Consider the following 21,580-nt stretch of genomic DNA (forward strand, 5'->3'; position numbering starts at 1 on the left):
GGGTAGACCATGGATTTATGTTGCCGAAGCTGTTCCTTCCACTCTTCACCAAATGGTCAAGTTTGAATATGATAATCAAGAGATTGTTGTCCATAGAGAAGACGAGCAATCCATCTACCGGGACCCTTCAGTCCCGTATCTTGAAGCTAGGGAAGGTAGTGAGCATATTGTGTACCAAGCTTTCGAAATTGTGGTCGCTGACCAATTTGAAGAAGGGGCCCCATTTACCTCAACCTTGCTTGTCTGATGCTTCGGTCATGATCGCCACCCAAATGATTAGAAATGGGTACAAGCCCGGAAAAGGACTCGGAGTATCACTGCAGTGCATTACTGAGCCCATTTCCCCAATCATCAATGAGAAGTGTTTTGGTTTGGGCTTCCGAGCTAAAGAGGCCGACAGAACATAGGCTGACAAGCGCAATGAAAATGGTTGGGTCTTGTCCCAGCCCATTCTACATCTCGCCCAATCATTTGTCAAACCAAAGTACGTGGAAGAAGAAGAAGAAGAAGAGGCCTTCATGGCTGAAGAAATTGATGATATGTGGGAAGCCTTGAAACAAATGCTATATGAGTCACACATGGTCCAGTCAGGGGAAGGCACGAGTCGTGCTGAGGTGCAATATATGGGGCCGGATTTCAAGCTTCGGAACTGGGAGGCTATTCTATCAATAATAGTTAGGGAGATAGGCAGGAAAGGGAGTCCCGTGATAGTTTTTCATTGTCATCTACCAGCTATGCTTCGACTTGTTGACCTGAGCCGGGGATCTATCGAAAATAACATCTCTACTTGCACAAGGTATGAGTAAGGCTGCGTGCACACTATCCTCTTCATACCTCACTTGCGAAATTATACTGGATTTATTGTTATTGTTATTGTTGTTGTCATCTGCCAACTACCACCTCACACTGCTATAATTGCGGCGCAATCCCAAATAAGTTGGAAGCCATTCCACATTTTTATTAAATTCGTCTCAATTCAATATTAATCTTGCAACACTTCTTTAAGTAAATTTCTTCTCTTTTTACCCATTCTAGTTGAAATTTTAAATTTCTTTAACATCGCTCGCCAACAGGGTGGATATCCCTACAGATAGCTGTGTTGGAGAAGGTTTGCAATCTTCTGAGTGTGTTTGTTTGGTTCTGGTTTTTAAAAATATATACTCCATATACCTTTGACATTTGAAAATACCAGTAAAGCTGTTTCCCGAAAAAACCTCTTCAGAAGCGGATTAAAAATTCTAACAATCAATCATCCAAACAAGCTTTGGTGTTGCAGAAAATTTTGGTAAAAAGAAGATTTCCGAATAAAGTTTTGCTGAAAATCTGGTCAAACACTCGGCTCTTGTACAGTTTTCCCGGCCATTGATTCGGGTCTCTTTCCAGCCCATACACTGCGGATCTGAAACATTTGAGAGTTACAAGGGCTAGGGCGAGTTGGTTCGCATTTTTAAATTATCAAATCAAATCAATGATGTTGGATTTTTAAATTTATAAACCAAATCAAACCAAACCAACAAAGTCGGGTTTTTCAATCTCGGTTTTTTCTATTTTTCGAATTTTTTTCCGATAAAGTCTTCATAGCATAAAATATGTAACTTGTACTCCAAATATTTCTTTAAATCCTAGTAACATACAACTATATAATGTATTTTTCAAGAAACTAATATAATAATATGAGATAAGTCATAGCATTATACTAAAATATTCAATAACAAAGATATAATAACAAAATTACATAAAATAAATATTGCTAATTAATAAGCCATAATAAAAATTAACATAATCTAAAAATACTATATAGGTCATGCTAAGATAAGTATAGCTAATAAGTACTAATATTAATTACATAACTAAGCACTCAAGAAAAAGATAAACTAAGTTATGTATTTTCATTATAAACCAATGTAAAACTAAAATAATTATCCAACACTATCGTCATTCCTAGTATTGAATTGAATTTCTTTTGTTAGCATTAGTATTGATTTGAACTTTGTTTGAGTTACTACATTTATGAGCTTTAAAATTTATTTATCATTCAAGAATGTTAAGTCTAAACTTGAAATAATACGTTAAAAGATAAAACTGTAAAAAAGTTTAAGAAATATATATGAAATATATTACAATAAATATTTATATGTATAAAATATATTTAAAAATTATATAAATGTACTATCAGGTTGGTTTGGTTTCGGTATGACTTTTTTTAGTTAAAACCAAACCAAATCAATTATGGTCGGGTTTTATTTTTCAATACCAAATCACATCAGGTTTTGTTTTTCGATTTGACTCGGATTATCGATTTGGTGCGATTTATCAGTTTTCTTCGTTCACCCCTAATAAAGATCATCTTCTATTCCTTGAAATTTCCTTATTTTCCCCTCCTTAGTTAATTGTTACTGTGTACAAGTTGCACTATATATTAAATTGTTATAATCTAGTACAATATATAAGCACACTTTTCTAAGGGTATAAAGAAAAGCGATAAAGAAATAAGTCAAAGAGAAGAAATGCTATATTTTATTGAGGTGCCAAGAGGAGTTGGAAGAAATAAACATGGAAGGGTATCGATCACTTTTCCCATTCAATAAGTAAAAGAGTTGAAATGTGGTCAAACCGTTAACTAATCTTTCAATCTTCCAGTGTTGGACGGGAGAAAGTATATCATTTTTTACCAAATAATTTTTTGTTATTACTTCATCAGAATAAAGTAAATTAGCCATTTTCGTCCTCTTTCGCCTCACTCCCCCGCTTTAAACAAACAAAAGTTATAGGGAATTGACAATGCCTTAGAAAATTCTCATTCTATAGTAGAATAGAAAGTTAAGTATTACTTCAATATTTAAACACATAGTGCCTTATTAAATGCATATACTGCTGCCTTACAAGACTATAGTTTATTAGGAAATTAGACATAACGGATTTCCTTCTTAATTGATGAAAATTAAATTTGGTAGAGCTGAAATTATAAGAAAAGAGCTCAACAAGTAAATACTTCGCAAAATCAGCTTGGGGAATAAAGGCCTACTCGGAGGTGAAGTGAGGGCGTTCTATATTTTATCCGCACGTTTTACAAAGTACTGTCATCTTAACCCGAGGATCTATCAAAAACAATCTCTCTACCCCAAGGTAAGGGTAAATCTGCGTACATACTATCCTCCCCAGATCCTTACAAAGTACTATAGTTCTTCCCAGATTTTCAACTGCAAGTAGTGAAATAAGGTGTAGACGAATACCGGAAAAGAATAAACGATTCATTTATGTCCCAGATAATAAAAGGCAGTAACATATATGTGGGGAAACAAAAGAGAACAAAATAACTAGCAGGAAAAATCTGCAAAAAATTTCGAAGGTTTCTACATATCAGCTGTTAAGATCTCTATACTACCCTTAAAAACCTTCTTCATAGACTCAACAGCTTCCAATTTGCCTGTCAACAAACAGCAAAATAGTCATTGCATCTGAGACTTTGCCTCAGCCCGAAGAAGATCTCTTTCCTGTAATTTACAAACAGCTCCTATGCTCGTGCAAGAAGCTGATACCCTGATTATCGCAGCTAGTTGTTTCGGTTGAGAAGGTCAACAACATCAGTTGTTTGTCCTCCTTCTGACCAAAGCCTAATTCCATAGTGTGCAAATTTCATCCTCTGAGGGCATTGCATTTAGATCAGGTAGAAAAAAGCCTCTATTCTGATTCTCAGTTGAGTTTTCTACTCGACGCGAATCAGATGATACCAGGTCATCATCATCCACGGTGTGTCTTGACGAGACTGAATCAGCACGGTCGGTTAGCAAGTTGCATCGATTGGATGCTGACTCAGCAGCCATTTCATTTGAGGTTTGTAGATTCAAATCAAACTGCACAACACAAGTTGACCAAAATTTAGTGCATCTACTCGTGAAGAGGGATTAACAAATCTAAAGATGAAATGCAGACGATGAAGGCAAAAAATGAACCTTGATTCTTTTAAAGTTGTCACTCCTAGCTCTTTGTTCATTGAGGGTCACATGAATGGATGCTAGTTCCTGTTAAGCCAAGAAAGAACACATTTTAGACAAAGCAATTTCGGTTTTTGGATAATAAAAGATAAAGAAAACGGAGCTTACCCTCTTTAAATGTACCCTCTCTTTAAGAAGTAAGTTCTCTTCCTCCTTAAGTTCAGTGAATGTATGCTAAAAGAATGTAATAAAAAGCTTGATCAATAAGAAGAATGCGAGGAGAAAGAGTTTAACTTTAGCTGCAACGAAAAACTATTACAATTGTGTTTGAATGTAATGCTTACCCTCTTCTTCTTTGATCTTTTGCTACTGCTGCTGCTAATATTACTTGTTTCATTAGTGAAAGTGCCCTGCAAAACATGAGTCATCAACATTAATCACTGAATATAAAATTGCACCCCAAAAGATAAATAGCTTAGATTTTTTTTTCCTAAGCAACTAGACCAGAGAGGGACATTTGACACAAAGAGATGACAATTTAGTACAAAATCAGAGGACAGACACCACAGTAGCTAAGGCTCCTTGTTGGGCAAGAGAGGATAAGAATATTGCTCAATATCAAAAACAAGTCGTAGATCCAACAAATGGGACCACTCACTTATATCTAACCCAAAGAAATAAGAAATAAATGTAGGCCCAGCCCAAGTAAGCCCAATGTGGATGATGTGGTTTACACTGTTCAACAATTCTAAAGACAAAACAAAAGGAGATGAAAAAGAAAAAGCGACGGAATCTCGCATGGAAGAAGCCAATAGGAAGAGGACACGTATTAGAAAGTACAGCGGGTGTGTGAGAGATATTGTGGATTCAACTTCTGACTCATTCATAATCACACGAGTCCATTTATGTGACTTAAAATCCGACCCAGTTTCTATCTCTCTTACTTTTTACCCATTTTACTCATCCTTGTCCGGCCTATGTTTTACCAGAAATCTCATTCCTAATCGGCCGGCCAAAAAGGGACCCCAACAGAAGGGGGAAAAAAAGGACCGGGAGAATAATAAAAAATGGAATATTAATTAAGAAGTGTAAAATGTTTTATTAGAACGAGAATGAGAAAAAATTAAAAAAGTAGAGAAAAGAAAAAGTGAGACTTAAATTAAACGCAATATATACTATTAAAACTTTCAAAAATAGATAAATATATATACATATAATAACTAGCATCGTTATCGGAAGGAAATTAGTAAATAAAGTAATAGTCTGACTTAAAAAATCTTTGGATGCAATCTGCTTTTACTGAGAAGATGCTATCCCAATTTACAAGCCCCAGAACTAATTACTCACAAACAAGTATATCTACAATAGGCAACTTTCTTGCTACACAACTTCTTTAAGATCTGGAGAAAAAGACTAGTTTGACCCCCCAAAAATCCAAAATTATGGAAAAGGAGAAAAAGAACCCAACAATGAAAGAAAAAGGGGAGAGATGCTGCTGGGTTAAGGAAGAGTTAGGAAGTAACCAAATGTCTTGGGGTCCACACCCAGCTTTACACCCCTTTTCAACATAAACCAACTGACTTCCACCAAACTTTTATGTAGTAAAATCTATACGCAAATTCGCAGAACCGACCAATTCACGCAAAAATCCAAAACTGAAAAAACAGGAGAAAAAAAAAATCCAAGGAAGACGGCTTTTCCCCGAAACTCTGAATATCACCCAAAGGTTAATTCCGTCATTTCACAAGGAAAAAAGATCTCTTTTTTATATGTGACTACCTCTGTCTCCGTTTTAATCTATGTGATACCGTTTGACTAGTTACGGAGTTTAAGAAAAGAGAAAAATTTTAAAATTTATTATGTAAAATAAATTATATATATTTTATGTGATTATAAATTATTACATAAATATAAATTGTTTCTAAATAGAGAAAGAGATTATTATTTTTTATACGAATTAAAAAAAAAATAAGTTCAAATAAACCGAAACGTAGAGAGAGTACTAATATTAGTAGTATACGACAAATAGAAAAGCGTCCAAAGTTCATTTTGTTCGAGGGAAGCTTTATCAGATCTGAATGGAATATCAAATCAAAAGGCTTCCCCCGAAAAAAAAATATTCAAGAAAAGTGAAAACAGAACAGGAGGGTAATTTGGTCATTGTAACGGAGGGGAAGGAAAAAGAAAAGTAGCGGAGAAGAGGAAAAACGTGATCTTTCTCCATCCCTTTCTTAGAACTTACCCTCCTCACGTGAAAAGTTGCAACTTCTCCGCCTGTGAATTAACCGACCCGATATCGCCTTCCGGGGCAACCCGAAAAATAAAAAATAGAGAAAATAAATCAAAATACACCAAAAGAGACGAAATAAAAAAATTGAAAGAATAAAGAGGATATAAAAGGTGACAGCTGACACCGCGTCCGTCCATGGCGCGGCGGCGGATCGGACCGACGTTACAACGAGTTTGACTCACTGAGTCTATATTTCAAAATTTCCTAAGCCTAAACTGAAGAAAATTAGGCTGCTGACAAGGGGTAAAATGGTCATTACGGCTACACTAGAAAAACGTATTGGGAAAGGAAAAGGGAAAAAAGAATTGTCTCCTCAATGAACATAGAGTGACCTCAAAAACTCACTCCCCGAAATATGAAGAGAAAAAAAAGAATTTCCACACCCACCCACCTACTTCATATCAAGGGTAGTTCGGTCAAAGACTCGGCACTTTCACAGATCCGATGACTGGGAAGCTGACTTCAGTACCGGTGAGCTGAAAAAAAGGATAACGACGGAGGTGGAAATGGTCAAACATAGAGCTGTGTCAGAAAATGGAGAAGGTTCAACTACATAATCGGAATCTTAATCTTCGGACGCAATTGACAAAGGTAGAGATGCCAGCTGCAGGGGGAGAGGAATCGGCGGCGATTAGGAGAATGTTAGGCCGCCTATTTTTAGAGTGGTGGAAGATGAGATGAGTGAGAAAAGGGAATACAAACCTTGGATCTGAAGGCGGATGATAGATCGGAAGACGGTGGACGGCTAGACTCATCATAGCCGTCGTCACTAGGTGAACCAGCGCCGCCGCTCCAGGAAAGCGGCGTTATAGGGCTACACCTGGTAGTGGTGGTATACGCTTTCTTAACTGACATAGATGACGGCTTCGACCTCGGCTGACGGTGACCCCAACCACTCAACGGCAGTGTCAGATGCAAACCACCCTTCGCCGCCGCTGTAGTCGTGGGATGCGGCGGCGGAGGATTAGTACTATTACGCAACTGAGATGTAGAAGAAGAAGAAGAAGATGGGTGTTGTTTGAGTCGGAAAAGCAGCTCCACCACCACCGAATCATCGGATAGCGCAGCGCATAACCAATCGTCCTTCTTCATCTGAATGAATGCTTATAGAAAATAGCTGCTGCACTGTGACTGAAAACCCACCCAAAAGAGGATATGAGAATATATGGAGGTTAAAGGAAGCTTAAAGGGGGTGGCGGAGAGAGAGAAATGGAGGAATTGATGGGGACTATGGCTAATATATATATAATGGGGAGAGACTGAATGAATTCCTCTGTATTAAGATTTATATATTTATATGTGCTATTTATGCGATCTCTTCTCTCTCTATCTCTATCTCTATCTCTATCTCTATCTCTAAAATGAATAAATGGAAATCATGAAAAATTTTCTGTTTATTGCGACTTTGTGAGATACTATATATATCGGCTTTTACGTGTTATTGTGTGGATGAGTTATTATTAGAAGAGAGAAGATTGGGGAGAATCGAGTAGAATGCTTTCTTTTGTTTCTTATTGGGTTTTCTATGCGGGTCGGGTTACTTATTTACACTTTTTCTTCTTCTTTAACTTTCTTAATATTTTCTTTTTCTAGTGTATATTGGTGGGGAGCATAACATAAGTCTTGTGGGACCTACATAATACACGTGGCCATTGCACTTCCCTGTTTTCCTCCGCCTAGGGTTTCATTTCATCCTTGGGCCAAACTACTCTATGCCGATGGTGCATGTTAAGAAGCAATTTTTGTTTTCTTTCCTTAACAAAACACAATCAAAAGATTATTTTCCACTTAGTGTGTGTTTGAGAAGTCGCATGAGAACTGGATATGAATAAACTACTTTTGGTGTAGAAGTATTTTCTTACTGTTCTTAAGTATGCAACTTTTTAAAATTAATAATAGGAGTAATATCTTAAGTAAATTAATGATTACACAATTGTTTGAATTCACTTAGAGCACGTTTGGATTAGCGGATAAATAGTTGATAAGTTTTAAGTGTTTAAAAGTATTTTTAAGTACTGAAATTGATTTTTTAAATAAGCATTTACGTGTTTGGATAAACATCTTGAAAGTGATGAAAGTGATAATAAGCCTTTGATGTGTTTGGTAGAAAAGTGCTAATAAGTTGTTATTTTATTGAAATAACTAAAATACCCTTAAAAACTTTACAATGTTATGAAAAATAATTATATTGTGGATGTCCATTTATTACTTCGCTATAGATAATCTTCCTGAAGAAGATTATTATCCATTTAGTACTCTATTGAAGTTTATCTACAAGCAGCTGATGCAGGCAGGTTGCAAGCAGCTCAATGAAATAATTTGCAGCAGCTTCTTATTAAACAGACAGGTTGCAAGCAGCTCATGCATACAGCTTACAAGCAGCTAAAGAAAAGCCTTGCAGCTGCTTCCTGAAAAGCCTCGTAGCTGCTTCCTTTCTTCTATAAATAGAGGAGTTTTCAGTTCATTATGTACATAAGTTTAAAGTTTCAATAATATATCAGTTTCTCTCTATACTTGTCCTTACTTTACTGTCTTTATTTTATAACACGTTATCAGCACGAGACTTTGTCATCTCGAGAAAATTCTTTAAAAGTATTAGAGGTATGAACTTTCTTTTTCTAAATAATGTCAAATCTTTCTAAACTTGAGTTTGTAGCCCTGGATATATCGGGCAAAAGCTATATGTCTTGGGTGCTTGATGCCGAAATTCATCTTGATTCAATGGGTCTGGCAGACACCATCAAAGATAAAAAATCAGGCATCAAACCAAGACCGTGCCAAAGCAATGATATTCCTACGCCATCACCTTGATGAGGGCCTGAAAATGGAATATCTTACTGTTAAAGATCCAGTCATACTGTGAAATAATTTGAAAGATAGATATGACCACCTGAAGATGGTCGTTCTTCCACAGGCACGTTATGATTGGACTCATCTAAAGTTACAAGATTTTAAATCTATCAGTGAGTATAATTCTGCTATGTTCAGAATTATTTCCCAATTGAAACTATGTGGTGACAATATTACTGATCATGATATGTTGGAGAAAACTTTCACCACTTTTTATGCCTCGAATATGCTCCTGCAGCAGCAATATCGAGATATGGGATTCAAAAAGTATTCTGAACTTATCTCACATCTTCTTGTAGCCGAGCAATATAATGGGCTATTAATGAAAAACCATGAAAGCCGACCTATTGGTTCTTGTCCATTCCCTGAAGTGAATGAGACGAACTTCCACCAAGCTAAGCATGAAAGAGGACGTAGCCCCAGTCATGGTCATGGCCGTGGTCGGGGAGGAAACTCTAATCGTGGTAATAACAATGCACTAAAGAACCCTCCTCACCACCAGCAGTGGAAAAGGAAGGAACAAAAGCATGAAGCGGTGCAAACAGCAAAGCCAGAAAATGCATGCTATAGATGTGGAGGAAAAAGGGCACTGGTCACGTACATGTCGTACGCCAAAGCACCTGGTTGAGCTGTATCAAGCCTCCCTGAAGAAAACAGAGAAAAATGCTGAAGCAAATTTTATTTCTGAAGATAATTTAGACTTCATGCATTTGGATGTAGCTGATTATTTTGCACTCCCAGAAGGAGAAACAAGTCATGTAATCGGTAGTGAATCTGTAGAAATGTAAATATTTTAATTTTTGTTGTTTGTAGTAGATAGTATGGTTATGTAATTGTTATACATAAATAAAAGTTATGCTTTGAAAATGATGTTTACTATCATATTTATTTTGTTTATGTCATTTTGAAGAATATGGATAATCCTCAAATTATGTTTGGATCAAAGACCAATCACGAAGATATTTGTGTAATTGATAGTGGAATAACTCATGCCATATTCAAAGATCAGAAATACTTTTCTTATTTGCATAAGGAAAAAGCAAATGTTTCAACAATTTCTGGTAATATAAGTTTGATTGAAGGCTCCGGAAGAGCTACTGTATTTCTGTCTAAGGGAACAAAACTTATTATCGACAATGCATTGTTCTCCTCCAAGTCCCGAAGAAACTTGTTGAGTTTTATATATATCTGCCGAAATGAGTATCATGTTGAGACAATAGATGAAATGAACATAGAATATCTTTGTATTACAAAGAATATTTCTGGCCAGAAATGCATTGTAGAAAAGTTACCAACTTTATCTTCTGGCTTATACTATTCGAAGATTAGCATAGTTGAAGCACATTCTATCGTAAACCAGAAATTTACTGATTCAAATACTTTTGTGCTTTGGCATGGCCGTTTGGGCCATCCTGAATCAATAATGATGAGACGAATTACTGAAAATTTGAGTGGGCATCCATTAAAGAACTTGAAGATTCTTACAAATGATAAATTTTCTTGTGATGCTTGTTATCAAGGCAAAATGATCACTAGACCATCACCAATGAAGGTTGGCATTGAGTCCCTTACCTTTTTAGAACGTATACATGGGGATATATGTGGACCTATTCACCCACCAAGTGGGCTGTTTAGATATTTTATGGTCCTAATAGATGCATCTTCAAGATGCTCTCATGTGTGCCTATTATCATCTCGCAACCTGGCGTTTGCAAAGCTATTAGCCTAAATAATTCGATTAAGGGCACAATTCCCAGATTATCCTATAAAGGCTATTCGCCTTGATAATGCTGGAGAATTCTCATCTCAAGCTTTTGATGATTACTGTCTATTAGTTGGGATAAAAGTTGAACATCCTGTACCTTATGTTCATACTCAAAATGGCCTTGCAGAGTCATTTATTAAATGCCTGCAATTGATAGCAAACCCGCTACTTATGAAAACACAATTGCCCACTACTGTTTGGGGCCATGCTATCTTGCATGCATCATCACTTATCCGTTTCAGACCGACACATTATAATAAATATTCTCCGTCATAATTGGTTTTGGGTCATGAACCAAATATTGCCCATCTACGAATTTTTGGATGTGCTGTATATGTGCCAGTAGCACCACCACATCGCAGTAAGATGGGCCCCCAAAGAAGGTTAGGAATATATATTGGGTTTGAATCACCCTCTATTATTCGCTATCTTGAACCATTGACGGGAGATTTATTTACTGCTCGATTTGCAGATTGTCGATTTGATGAAATAAATTTTTCACAATTAGGGGGAGAGAAAAAAGAAATCAAAAGAGAAATTGTGTAGAAAGTTTCATCATTATCTCACTTTGATCCACGTACCCCTATATGTAATCAGGAGGTCCAGAAGATCATCCATTTACATAATATAGCAAATCAAATGCCAGACGCATTTACTGATTTGAAAAGGATAACTAAGCCGCATATCCCTGCAGAGAATTTGGCTATCCGAATTGATGTCCAAGCAGGACCAGAAAATCGACAAATGATCAAAATGATATTATGAAGGGATCTCCTGAAGAGACCCAAGATCTGATTAGTTCTGAGATTCCTGAAGAAATCAATTAACCCGAGACTCAAGTGAGTGAGGAACTTTTAATAAGTTCTACTGGTGATGGGATTAATTTAAATCGATCTGAAATAGTGGTGGATAATATTTTTGCATATAATGTTGCACTTAACATTATGCAAGATAGTGAGAATCTTGAACCCCGATCTGTCGAAGAATGTCGACAAAGATCTGATTGGCCAAAATGGCAAGAGTTAATTCAATCGGAATTGAAGTCACTTTCTAAAAGAGAGGTCTTTGGACCAGTAGTCCAAACACCTACTGGTATAAAGCCAGTTGGTCATAAATGGGGTTTTTAGCGAAAAAGGAATGATAAAAATGAAGTTGAAAGATACAAGGCTCGCCTTATTGCACAAAGATTCTCACAATGACCTGGAGTCGATTATGAAGAAACATATTCACCCGTTATGGATGCCATAACATTTCGATATCTCATCAGTTTAGCCTTACGTGAAAGGCTTGAAATACATCTAATGGATGTGGTTACAACTTATCTGTACGGGTCACTTGATAATGAAATTTACATGAAAATCCCTAAAGGATTTAAAATGCCTGAAGCATATTCAAAATCTCGGGAAATGTACTCAATCAGATTACAAAGATCTTTGTACGGTTTAAAGCAATCTGGGCGCATGTGGTATAATCGCCTCAGTGAATATTTGATGAAAGAGGGTTACATAAATGATGTTATTTGTCCATGTATTTTTATAAAGAAAATGGCTTCAGAATTTGTTATATTTGTTGTTTATGTTGATGACATAAATCTTGTTAGAACTTCAGAAGAGCTTCAAAAGGTAACTGAATATCTTAAGAAAAAATTTGAGATGAAAGATCTTGGAAAGACAAAACTTTATCTTAGTCTGCAAATTGAACATTTAGCAGACGGGATCTTTATCCATCAATCTGCCTATACAGAAAGGGTCTTAAAACGCTTTTACATGGACAAAGTACGCACATTGAGTATGTTCGATCACTTGAAGTGAATAAAGGTTTCTTCCGACCTCCAGAAGAGGATGAGGAACTCCTTGGTCCCGAAGTACCCTATCTCAGTGCAATTGGTGCACTAATATATCTTGCTAATGCTACAAGGCATGACATAGCATTTTCTGTTAATTTACTAGCAAGATATAGTTTTTTTCCTACACAGAGGCATTGGAACGGGATTAAGCATATATTGCGATATTTAAAGGGAACTCTTGATATGAGTTTATTTTATGCTAACAAAGATAGTGCAGATCTTGTTGGTTATGCAGATGCAAGTTATTTATCTGATCCACATCAAGCTAGATCTCAAACCGGGTACGTATTTACATGTGGAGGTACTATCATATCATGGCACTGCACAAAGCAATCTATTATTGCTACTTCTTCAAATCATGCTGAAATAATAGTTATTCATGAAGCAAGTAGGAAATGCGTATGGTTGAGATCAATAATTCATTTTATTCGAGAAAAATATGGTTTGGAATGTGAGAAAAAACCCACAATTTTATACGAAGACAATGCTGCATGCATAGCCCAATTGAAGGGATGATTTATAAAAGGAGATAGAACAAAGCACATTTCACTAAAATTATTCTACACACATGATCTTCAGAAAAATGGTGACATTGATGTGCAACAAATCCGTTCAAGTGACAATCCGGCAGATTTATTCACTAAATCTTTACCAACTTCAACTTTTGAGAAGATGGTATACAAGATTGGAATGCGGAGACTCAAATATTTGAAATAAGATTTTCATCAGGGGGAGTAAAATATGCGATGTACTCTTTTTTTCTTACTAAGGTTTTTTCCCACAGGATTTTTCTTATAACGTTTTTAATGAGGCAACTAGCAATGCGTATAACTAAATATATGTACTCTTTTTTCTTCACTAGGATTTTTTCCTATAAGGTTTTAACGAGGCACAATACCTTTTAATGAACATCCAAGGGGGAGTGTTATGAAAATAATTATATTGTGGATGTCCATTTATTACTCCGCTATAGATAATCTTCCTGAAGAAGATTATCTATTTAGTACTCTGTTGAAGTTTATCTACAAGCAGCTGATGCAGGCAGGTTGCAAGCAGCTCAATGAAATGATTTGCAGCAGTTTCTTATTAAACAGGCAGGTTGCAAGCAGCTCATGCAGACAGCTTACAAGCAGCTAAAGAAAAGCCTTGCAGCTGCTTCCTGAAAAGCCTCGCAGCTGCTTCCTTTCTTCTATAAATAGAGGAGTTTTCAGTTCATTATGTACATAAGTTTAAAGTTTCAATAATATATCAGTTTCTCTCTATACTTGTCTTTACTTTACTGTCTTTATTTTATAACATACAAAAGATTATAAATTAAAAAGTTTATTTGTAAATAAAAGATGAACAACGAATATGGAATGAAGAGAAAGTTAGAAAATTTATTTTGGGAAAAATATTGTGTGAATTAAAATATATTATTTAGGATAAACTAGTAAAAACCTTGGTCAAACTAAAAGTGCTTATAAACTGAAAATCCATAAATTGGGGGTGACTAACTTATAACTTATGGCTGATTTTAGCTTATAAATATTTTTGAATGTCTACTAAATGCGTAGATAAGCCAAAAAATACTTATAAGCCAGTTTGACCACCTCATAAGCTTAGCCAAACACTCTCTTAATCTACTGCTGGTATTTATCCAACTTAATCCTTTGATTAGTTATCGCATAATTGAAATTAACACTATATTATAGTGGAAGAAAAGGTTAACACTACATACTCTTCCAAATTTAGAGCGGAACTACTGTGATAATTACTGATTCAGCAAAAGCCAGTAATTTTATTTCAAATCTTATATAAGTCTTACGAAATTTATTGAATATATACAAATGATTAATTATATGTTTCAAAGTCTTGCTCTGCCTCTACTTCCAATCCGCAGCGGCGGATCCAGTCCTTTGATACCGGTTCATTTGAACCATATACTTTTAACGTGGAGCACAAATATATGTGCAAAAAATCATTGAATTACAACAAATAATAGTTATGAACCCACAACTTTAAAATATAATTGACTCAAAGCTAAAACCTTAAAAGTTGAACTCATAGAATTTAAATTTTGGATCCGTCTGTACCGATCCGCACTTGTTTTCATTGTCAACTTGATCTTACACACACATAATAATTGTCATGTATATATGTGGTTATGTGTGTATATCTTGTTGATCTGTCTTGAACAATCTCAAAATATTTCATTGACCATTGTTCAAAATTTACATAATCAAATGCGATCTCTAAGAGTTAAAATTATTTTCACCATTTATTTGAATTTACTTAATTAAGTCTAATTTTCTTGATTTGTCTTGAACAATTAATGAATATTTATACCATAATCAAATTTACATAATTAAATGTAATCTTCAATAGTTCGTTCAAATTTACTTAATTAAGTGTAATTTATCTCCATTACTTCGTGACAAGATAACATGCATGTCACTGTCTTCACTTACTTTACCATGAATTGTTTATGGTTAAATCAAAAATTTCAATGAACTAAAATTAATATACCAAGTTGTTGTTTGGTTGAGTTTGATGGGATTTTGTCACTACATTAAATTATGTATTATTTTATAGAAGAATTAATCCAAATAACCGTCAACCCAACCGCTTAAATTAAAAATAGTCAATGGAGGTATAATATATGCATAATTTATGTATTATATATGTATAATTATATATAGCTAATATATAATTTATGTATATGGCTAGAAAAAGTAAGCAGTGAGTATGACCGACTATTTGTAAGGATCCCCTTTTTATATATCATGTATGGTTAGTTACTTGTTTTTCTCACAAATAATAATCGCAATAAGTTATGTGAGATTATTTGTATTATTTTATACAGAACAAAATGTGAAATAAAAATAAGAGTATTTAATATGTAAATTTAAAATACTTAATTAACAAAAATAACCTTACAATAGCAAATAATTTTCTATTTTGTTTAAAACAGTAACACACATATTTTAAATTATATATTATTTTCTAATCTGTAAGATATCATATTACTACTTCATGCATTACTAACTCCATCGTTATATTTTTCACTGGCATGAGAATATATATAATTAGGCTAAAAAGACTCCTCAAAAGCATAGCACTTAAAATAAATATATTGGCATGTATAAATAATACTCCCAACTAATTGGTATTGCCAAGATAAAACTTTTTCTTCCATTGTACCTATCATTCGTTTAAGTCTGCATTGATTCCATGAGCTTATAGATCTTTCGAGATAATTTTATTTTATATGATTTTAAGTCTACCTCATCTTATTTTAACAACTTTATTCACTATAATTTTACACATATATGGAGCAGCGCATCTGGAGATCAAGATCAACGCATGATATGACCAAAGTATCTCAAGGGACATTATCTTATTTTATCCTAAATATATGCTAATTGCACCTTTTAGAAAATTGTGGTCATTTTAAATTTTGTCTATCTTATATGACCATACAATAGCTCTCTTCAACATTCATTTTGTGGATGTACTGAATTTTAATGGCCCAACATTCACTTTCATATAATATTATTGGTATCTTTCTACCATATAGTAATCAGTATCGCTTCTCCTATCAACCACTGATTTTAATTTTATGCATCATACCTCAGAGGTGGGTCGATATAGGGCACTAGTGAATCTATTCGCGCTTCGGCGGTGATAAAAAATATCATTAAAGTCATATTTTAATTACATATGTATTCCATATTATCTAAATTTCTAAAAATATTAAACCCCAATGCAAGAATGATATATAAAAAATAAAATATACAAAAGTTTATAAAAAAATTAAATATATAAAAGTTTATATGGTCGCATGTCTCTAAGACCTCCAATTGGTGATGCCGAGGTAGTTTTCTTTGACCAATTTTATTGTTTGTATATTTTTCAATAAGCTTTGAAATAAATAATTTCTCAAGATTGATTGTTCTTTCTCAATTATTTAAATCTCATTTTTAGATTTTAATGTATAATATCTTGCACAAAATCTTCATAATCATATAATACGCACGTATGTAATATGCATTTCTTCTGCTTTTCAAACGACATGTCCAACCTCACAAAATTGCTCGTTAAACTTGAGTAACTCATCGAATTTGATATTCATTTTATTCGACTTCATATATCTTGCAACACAACTAATGCCTAGTAGTATAATTTGATTTGTTTTCAATATCATTCTCATAATCTTATTTTAACAATTACTGTTGGTACTTTCTGTTAGCACATAAATCGGGACCTAAACTGAATTAGTTAATTTTCTTTTCAAGAATATCAATTGTAAAATAGTAAAAAAAAACATAGTAATTCCCAAAATAAAAATGAGTATAGGTTCCGTTGAAACATAGCCAATACAAAAGCTTAACTCAATATATTCTTAATGAAAGCGAGAATTGAAGAAGCAGTATGAATGGAGAAGAAACTTGCAAATAGAGCCATTGCAGGTTGTAACAGTCCAAAAATACAGAATATGAAAGGCTGAAACCATAACAACCATTCTATTTACATAATCAACAAACAAAATTTTTATATATAATATTTACATCTATAAATAATCAGCTAAAGAATTTTAGAGAAATGTGAATTCTTTAATTTTACTACTTTTCTCTAAAATAGGCATTTACAAAACTTCACAAACCTATTGCACTGGATAGAAAAAGCAAAAAAGCACATGTAATTACTCTTTTATGTCACTACATAATTACAAATTTTTTTCTATTTCTCCCTTCCCATGGAGAAATTCAAAAGGAATTACCGAATTATTTACCACAAACTATAAAGTCAATTACTTGATGCTGCTCCAATTCTCCTCTGAAGATTATACAGTGACAAAATTTTCATCTAAGCAATCTGTAGATCATATCAATGTTCAATTATGTAGCAATTTTCTTACAGTATAACAATCAAAAGTAAATCAGTAGAAAGAAAGATAAAAATAAAGTGTTGTTAAAACTCTTAATTCTTTCAATAAACTTCAAGGATTATATGGGAAAAAACTTGTGAGAAGTGAGAATTAAAAATCAAAGTAGAAGAATGGTAAAGAAATCGATTTATTGGTGCATAGTTATAACTCTATTTCAACAGGGTCCATAAAACTGACATATTTTTAAAAAAATAAATAGTGACATACCTGGTATTCTTCTACCAATTTTTGGCTAGCCATAGTCCCTAGTTCTCCATTTTCATTTTTATTCACAGGGAGGGCAGTAAAACAAAGAAAGCCTGAAGCTACAACTTCCAAATTCAAATTCAATTGAGGAAATCAAACATGAATAAAAACGTTGCACAAACTATTATCTCTGATGATATCAAGTAAAGCAAGCAAAGTTACAAAATACTTCTATTGGAACACTTCTCGAGCATTGGAATTATTTTTGAGTTATGGGGAAAAAACGAAAGCATAGAAAGAAAGCAGGGAGATTTAAAGGAAAGAAATAAATAGCAATAATGATGATGTCTAAGTGGAGGAGAAATTATAAAGAAAAAAAAGAATAAAAAACGTTTTAGGAAAAGAGATTAGTAGTATCTTAATGATGAAAGAAATGAATAAGGCATGCTTAATTGTTAACAAAATTTAAATGCAAAAATAAGGGAAAAGGTATAAAATCTAAGAAAAAAGATAAATGTAAACCTTGGCCAAAGAAACATGTCACATCATCTTTTATTTTCCTAGCTTTTATATATATATATATATATATATATATATATATATATATATATATATATATATATATATATATATATTGGGGGTGGTACGTCACTCGTACGCTCGGGTAAAATTTTAAATATGTATTGATATTTTAAATATGTCATGGTTAAAGTGCCAACTTTTCAGTCGCAAGATGTAGGATGGATACTCACTAAGTTAGTGCCTTCGTTTTCGTTTATTTCTTCTCTTTATGCTCCTTTTATTTACTTTTTGTAATTCTTCAATCTTCATCTTTGCATTCCCTCCCTCTTTGTAGCCATTTTTATTATTTATTAAATTATATATTTGATTCCTTTTTGCTTTCTAGATCTTTATTTGAACATGATTTTAATTATTTTCTCTTTGTATCCTTCTAATATATTTATTTTTTCTTGCATTTCAATTTTTTTAGAATAATAATATTAACATAGATAACATTAATTTAGCTATATGTAGATTGAAGCGGTGTATTTGTTTATTTTAAAATTTTATTTTTATTTTTTAAGCATATTATTTAGAATTTGAATCGAGAAAATTAGATCGCATTGGACTTATTCAGTTTAGTCATCATTTATTTATTTATGTACAAAAAATTTTGTATATCAAAGTAAATTAATTCAAAATGGGCCGAACCGAACCAAACCGAATTAATTCAACAGATCGAACCGACTAACTGCACCCTAATTCAATCAACTTTGCTAGTGGTAAGTTTGCATTAAAATAGTGGCACCTTTAATCTTCAAATCCTGGATCCGCCTCTGTCATACCTGTTTACCCTCAAAATCGGATAACAATTGAATTTGTAAGTGATTTTAAGGATACATGGACTAACTTGATACAAAATGATAAATTAGATCGCAATTAAAATAGATAATGACAAAGTAAATGCAAATAAATGAATTGAATAGTATCAGTCTTGGAAGGTTAATTCTCCCCTGAAAAAAATATCCGAAAATCTTCTCTTAACCACCCTCAAGCTAGATATGCTTCAATCAGTGTCAGGATATAGAAGAACAATAGCTTGAAGAGAAATAATAACAATGTATTGCTTTGAGATGCGTGTGACAATGTCCTCAATGAATTATCAGACCCCCTTCATATAATAGAGGAGTCCTACTTTAGGTACAATTCTATAAAAGGTAAAAATTCCTTGATTAGCTGATTGCTGGTTCCTTACCGATACACGTCGAGATTCCCGCCGAAATATCCAATCGATCACAGATATTTCACTCTTCTGTTGGTTATGCTAACAATGTTTCTTCGATCTCGATCGGGGCTAAGGTCGACTCCGGGATTACAGACTCAATATTCTCGAAGGCATGCGTTCTGACCCCGGGTTCTAGCTCGGTGGGACTCGGGCTCGATCTTCAGTCTTTGGTTATCATGTTCCGAGCCTAACCTGCCATGTCGCATGCGAGCTCGATTTCGACCGTATATAGATAGTCCCCTCGTTTTTCGAAGAGTAGATGAAGAGAAATGAAATGAGCTTCCGATTCTTTCTTCGACATCATGCGACAGAAACGACAAAACAGTTGAAACGTCTCGTCAGTTAAGTCTTTATAGTATTAAATGTTTGTTAGTTGCTGTTCGACCATTCCTGGATGCGAATCGACGTTGAAAAACTATAAATACCTCCTCACTTGCTCATTCAAACTTTACATTCAAACCTTCTTATCTCGTACCTCAACAATCTTAATATTTTCAAGCACTTATATTTCGGTTATTTGAGATCTTTTTATCAAAACTTCTGTTCCACCTTCATCACAAACCATCAATTGTACTCATTTAACTTCCTTTTTCCCCTCTCTTTTCCTTCATTTTCAAATAAATGGCGAAGATTTCAAAAATTGTTCCACAAAAAGAAGCTCCTTCTACTTCATAGTCGGATACCGAAGAAACCGTTTCGCGTACTGCTGTCGAGGAACCAGTACCGGAACCTCCTCTGAAAATGTTCATCCTGGGGGGGATGTCCGATCAACGTTGATTTTAAGATAAAAAAAACCATCCTCCGTACCAGGCCGGTGCGAGGATACCTCGAGGTACATCTGATCGATCACCGAGGATATTCTCTCCGAAGTTAAAAAAGATTGTAACTGGATCGACAAACATGTGTTGGTTCCTGAACCTGACGAATCCATCACCACCCACGTCGAGGGATTTTTAAGTGTTTACACTTATCCTTTCACGCTGGGCCCCTTGGACCCGGTTATCATCGACTTTTGCAAAAGATACGAGGTAACCCTCGGTCAAATTCACCCTTCTTTCTGGAGAATCGTAATTCTCTTTCGTTTCTTTGTAAGCAAGATCGAAGGGTGTCCTTTCACTATCGACCACCTCATGTGTTTATACAGTCCCCGACTCTACCGAGGGGATTGATCAAGCTCGCCCGTCGGGCCAGTAAAGCCCCATTTTCGAGTATCGATAAAGATAGGGATCGAGGTTGGCTAGGCCATTTTGTCCGAGTGAGGACCCCGGACTTGATCCCGGCCTAGCACATGCCGTTCCGTGAGAAGTTGAACATGTCACGTAAATATATAATTTTGCTTCCAAGATTTTATTTATCGCATTTTCCTTCCTTCTTATCGGTGTTTTTGATGGTGCAGCTATTGCTCGGATCCCGAACGGAGTTCCTCGACTCAAGGAGTGGGTCAAGGGCATCGTATCACAAAGGCCTTATTCCGAGCGCTCGTGGCATGAGCTTTCAAAGGGCCGATGGGAGGCCCATTCGCACGGTGAGATCTCTTTCATAAGTAATATTTGGTTTCCCTTTTGCATGATTAAGTCCTTACTTGTTCTATTTCTTTTGTAGGTTTACCCAAGAATGTCCAAATGAGCCCCCCATCCGGTAGTGATGATCTCCCCACTGAGTCCCCTGCTCCGAAACAGGGTGAAGAGAAGAAGAGAAAAAGGGCTCCGGGTTCTCCGATCTCGGAGAAAAAGAAACCAAGGAGGAGGCTGACTCGCAAGCCAATAGAAACCTCCAGCTCCCGAGTACTTTATTCAGACTCTTTCTACCGGCTCAGGGACGAGTCTGAAGAGGATGAAAGTTTAGTGGCCCGGGAGCCATCGGTCCCTGAAGAACGGGCATCAACCGAAAGGGGGATGATAGAGGCCAATCCCTCCCAAACGCAAGAGGTCGATGCATCAGTGAGGGTCAAGAACCCTCAAGACGCTGGTTCTTCTACACTCGTTGTCATCG

At 34.9% G+C, this 21,580-nt stretch overlaps 1 protein-coding gene across 1 annotated transcript; it reads right to left on the minus strand.

Annotated features, from left to right (window-relative positions):
• Positions 1 to 3,235: 3,235 nt before the first annotated feature.
• Positions 3,236 to 7,697, minus strand: LOC104092111 (uncharacterized). Its single transcript, XM_009597620.4, has 5 exons — positions 6,928 to 7,697; positions 4,280 to 4,345; positions 4,104 to 4,169; positions 3,954 to 4,022; positions 3,236 to 3,854 (listed from the first exon to the last, which is right to left on the minus strand). The coding sequence occupies exons 1-5, from the start codon at positions 7,315 to 7,317 to the stop codon at positions 3,615 to 3,617; spliced, it is 831 nt and encodes a 276-aa protein (XP_009595915.1). The 5' UTR covers positions 7,318 to 7,697; the 3' UTR covers positions 3,236 to 3,614.
• Positions 7,698 to 21,580: the final 13,883 nt, after the last annotated feature.

The sequence above is a fragment of the Nicotiana tomentosiformis genome, chromosome 8 (genome assembly GCF_000390325.3).
Source record: "Nicotiana tomentosiformis chromosome 8, ASM39032v3, whole genome shotgun sequence".
NCBI classification, from domain to species: Eukaryota; Viridiplantae; Streptophyta; class Magnoliopsida; order Solanales; family Solanaceae; genus Nicotiana; species Nicotiana tomentosiformis.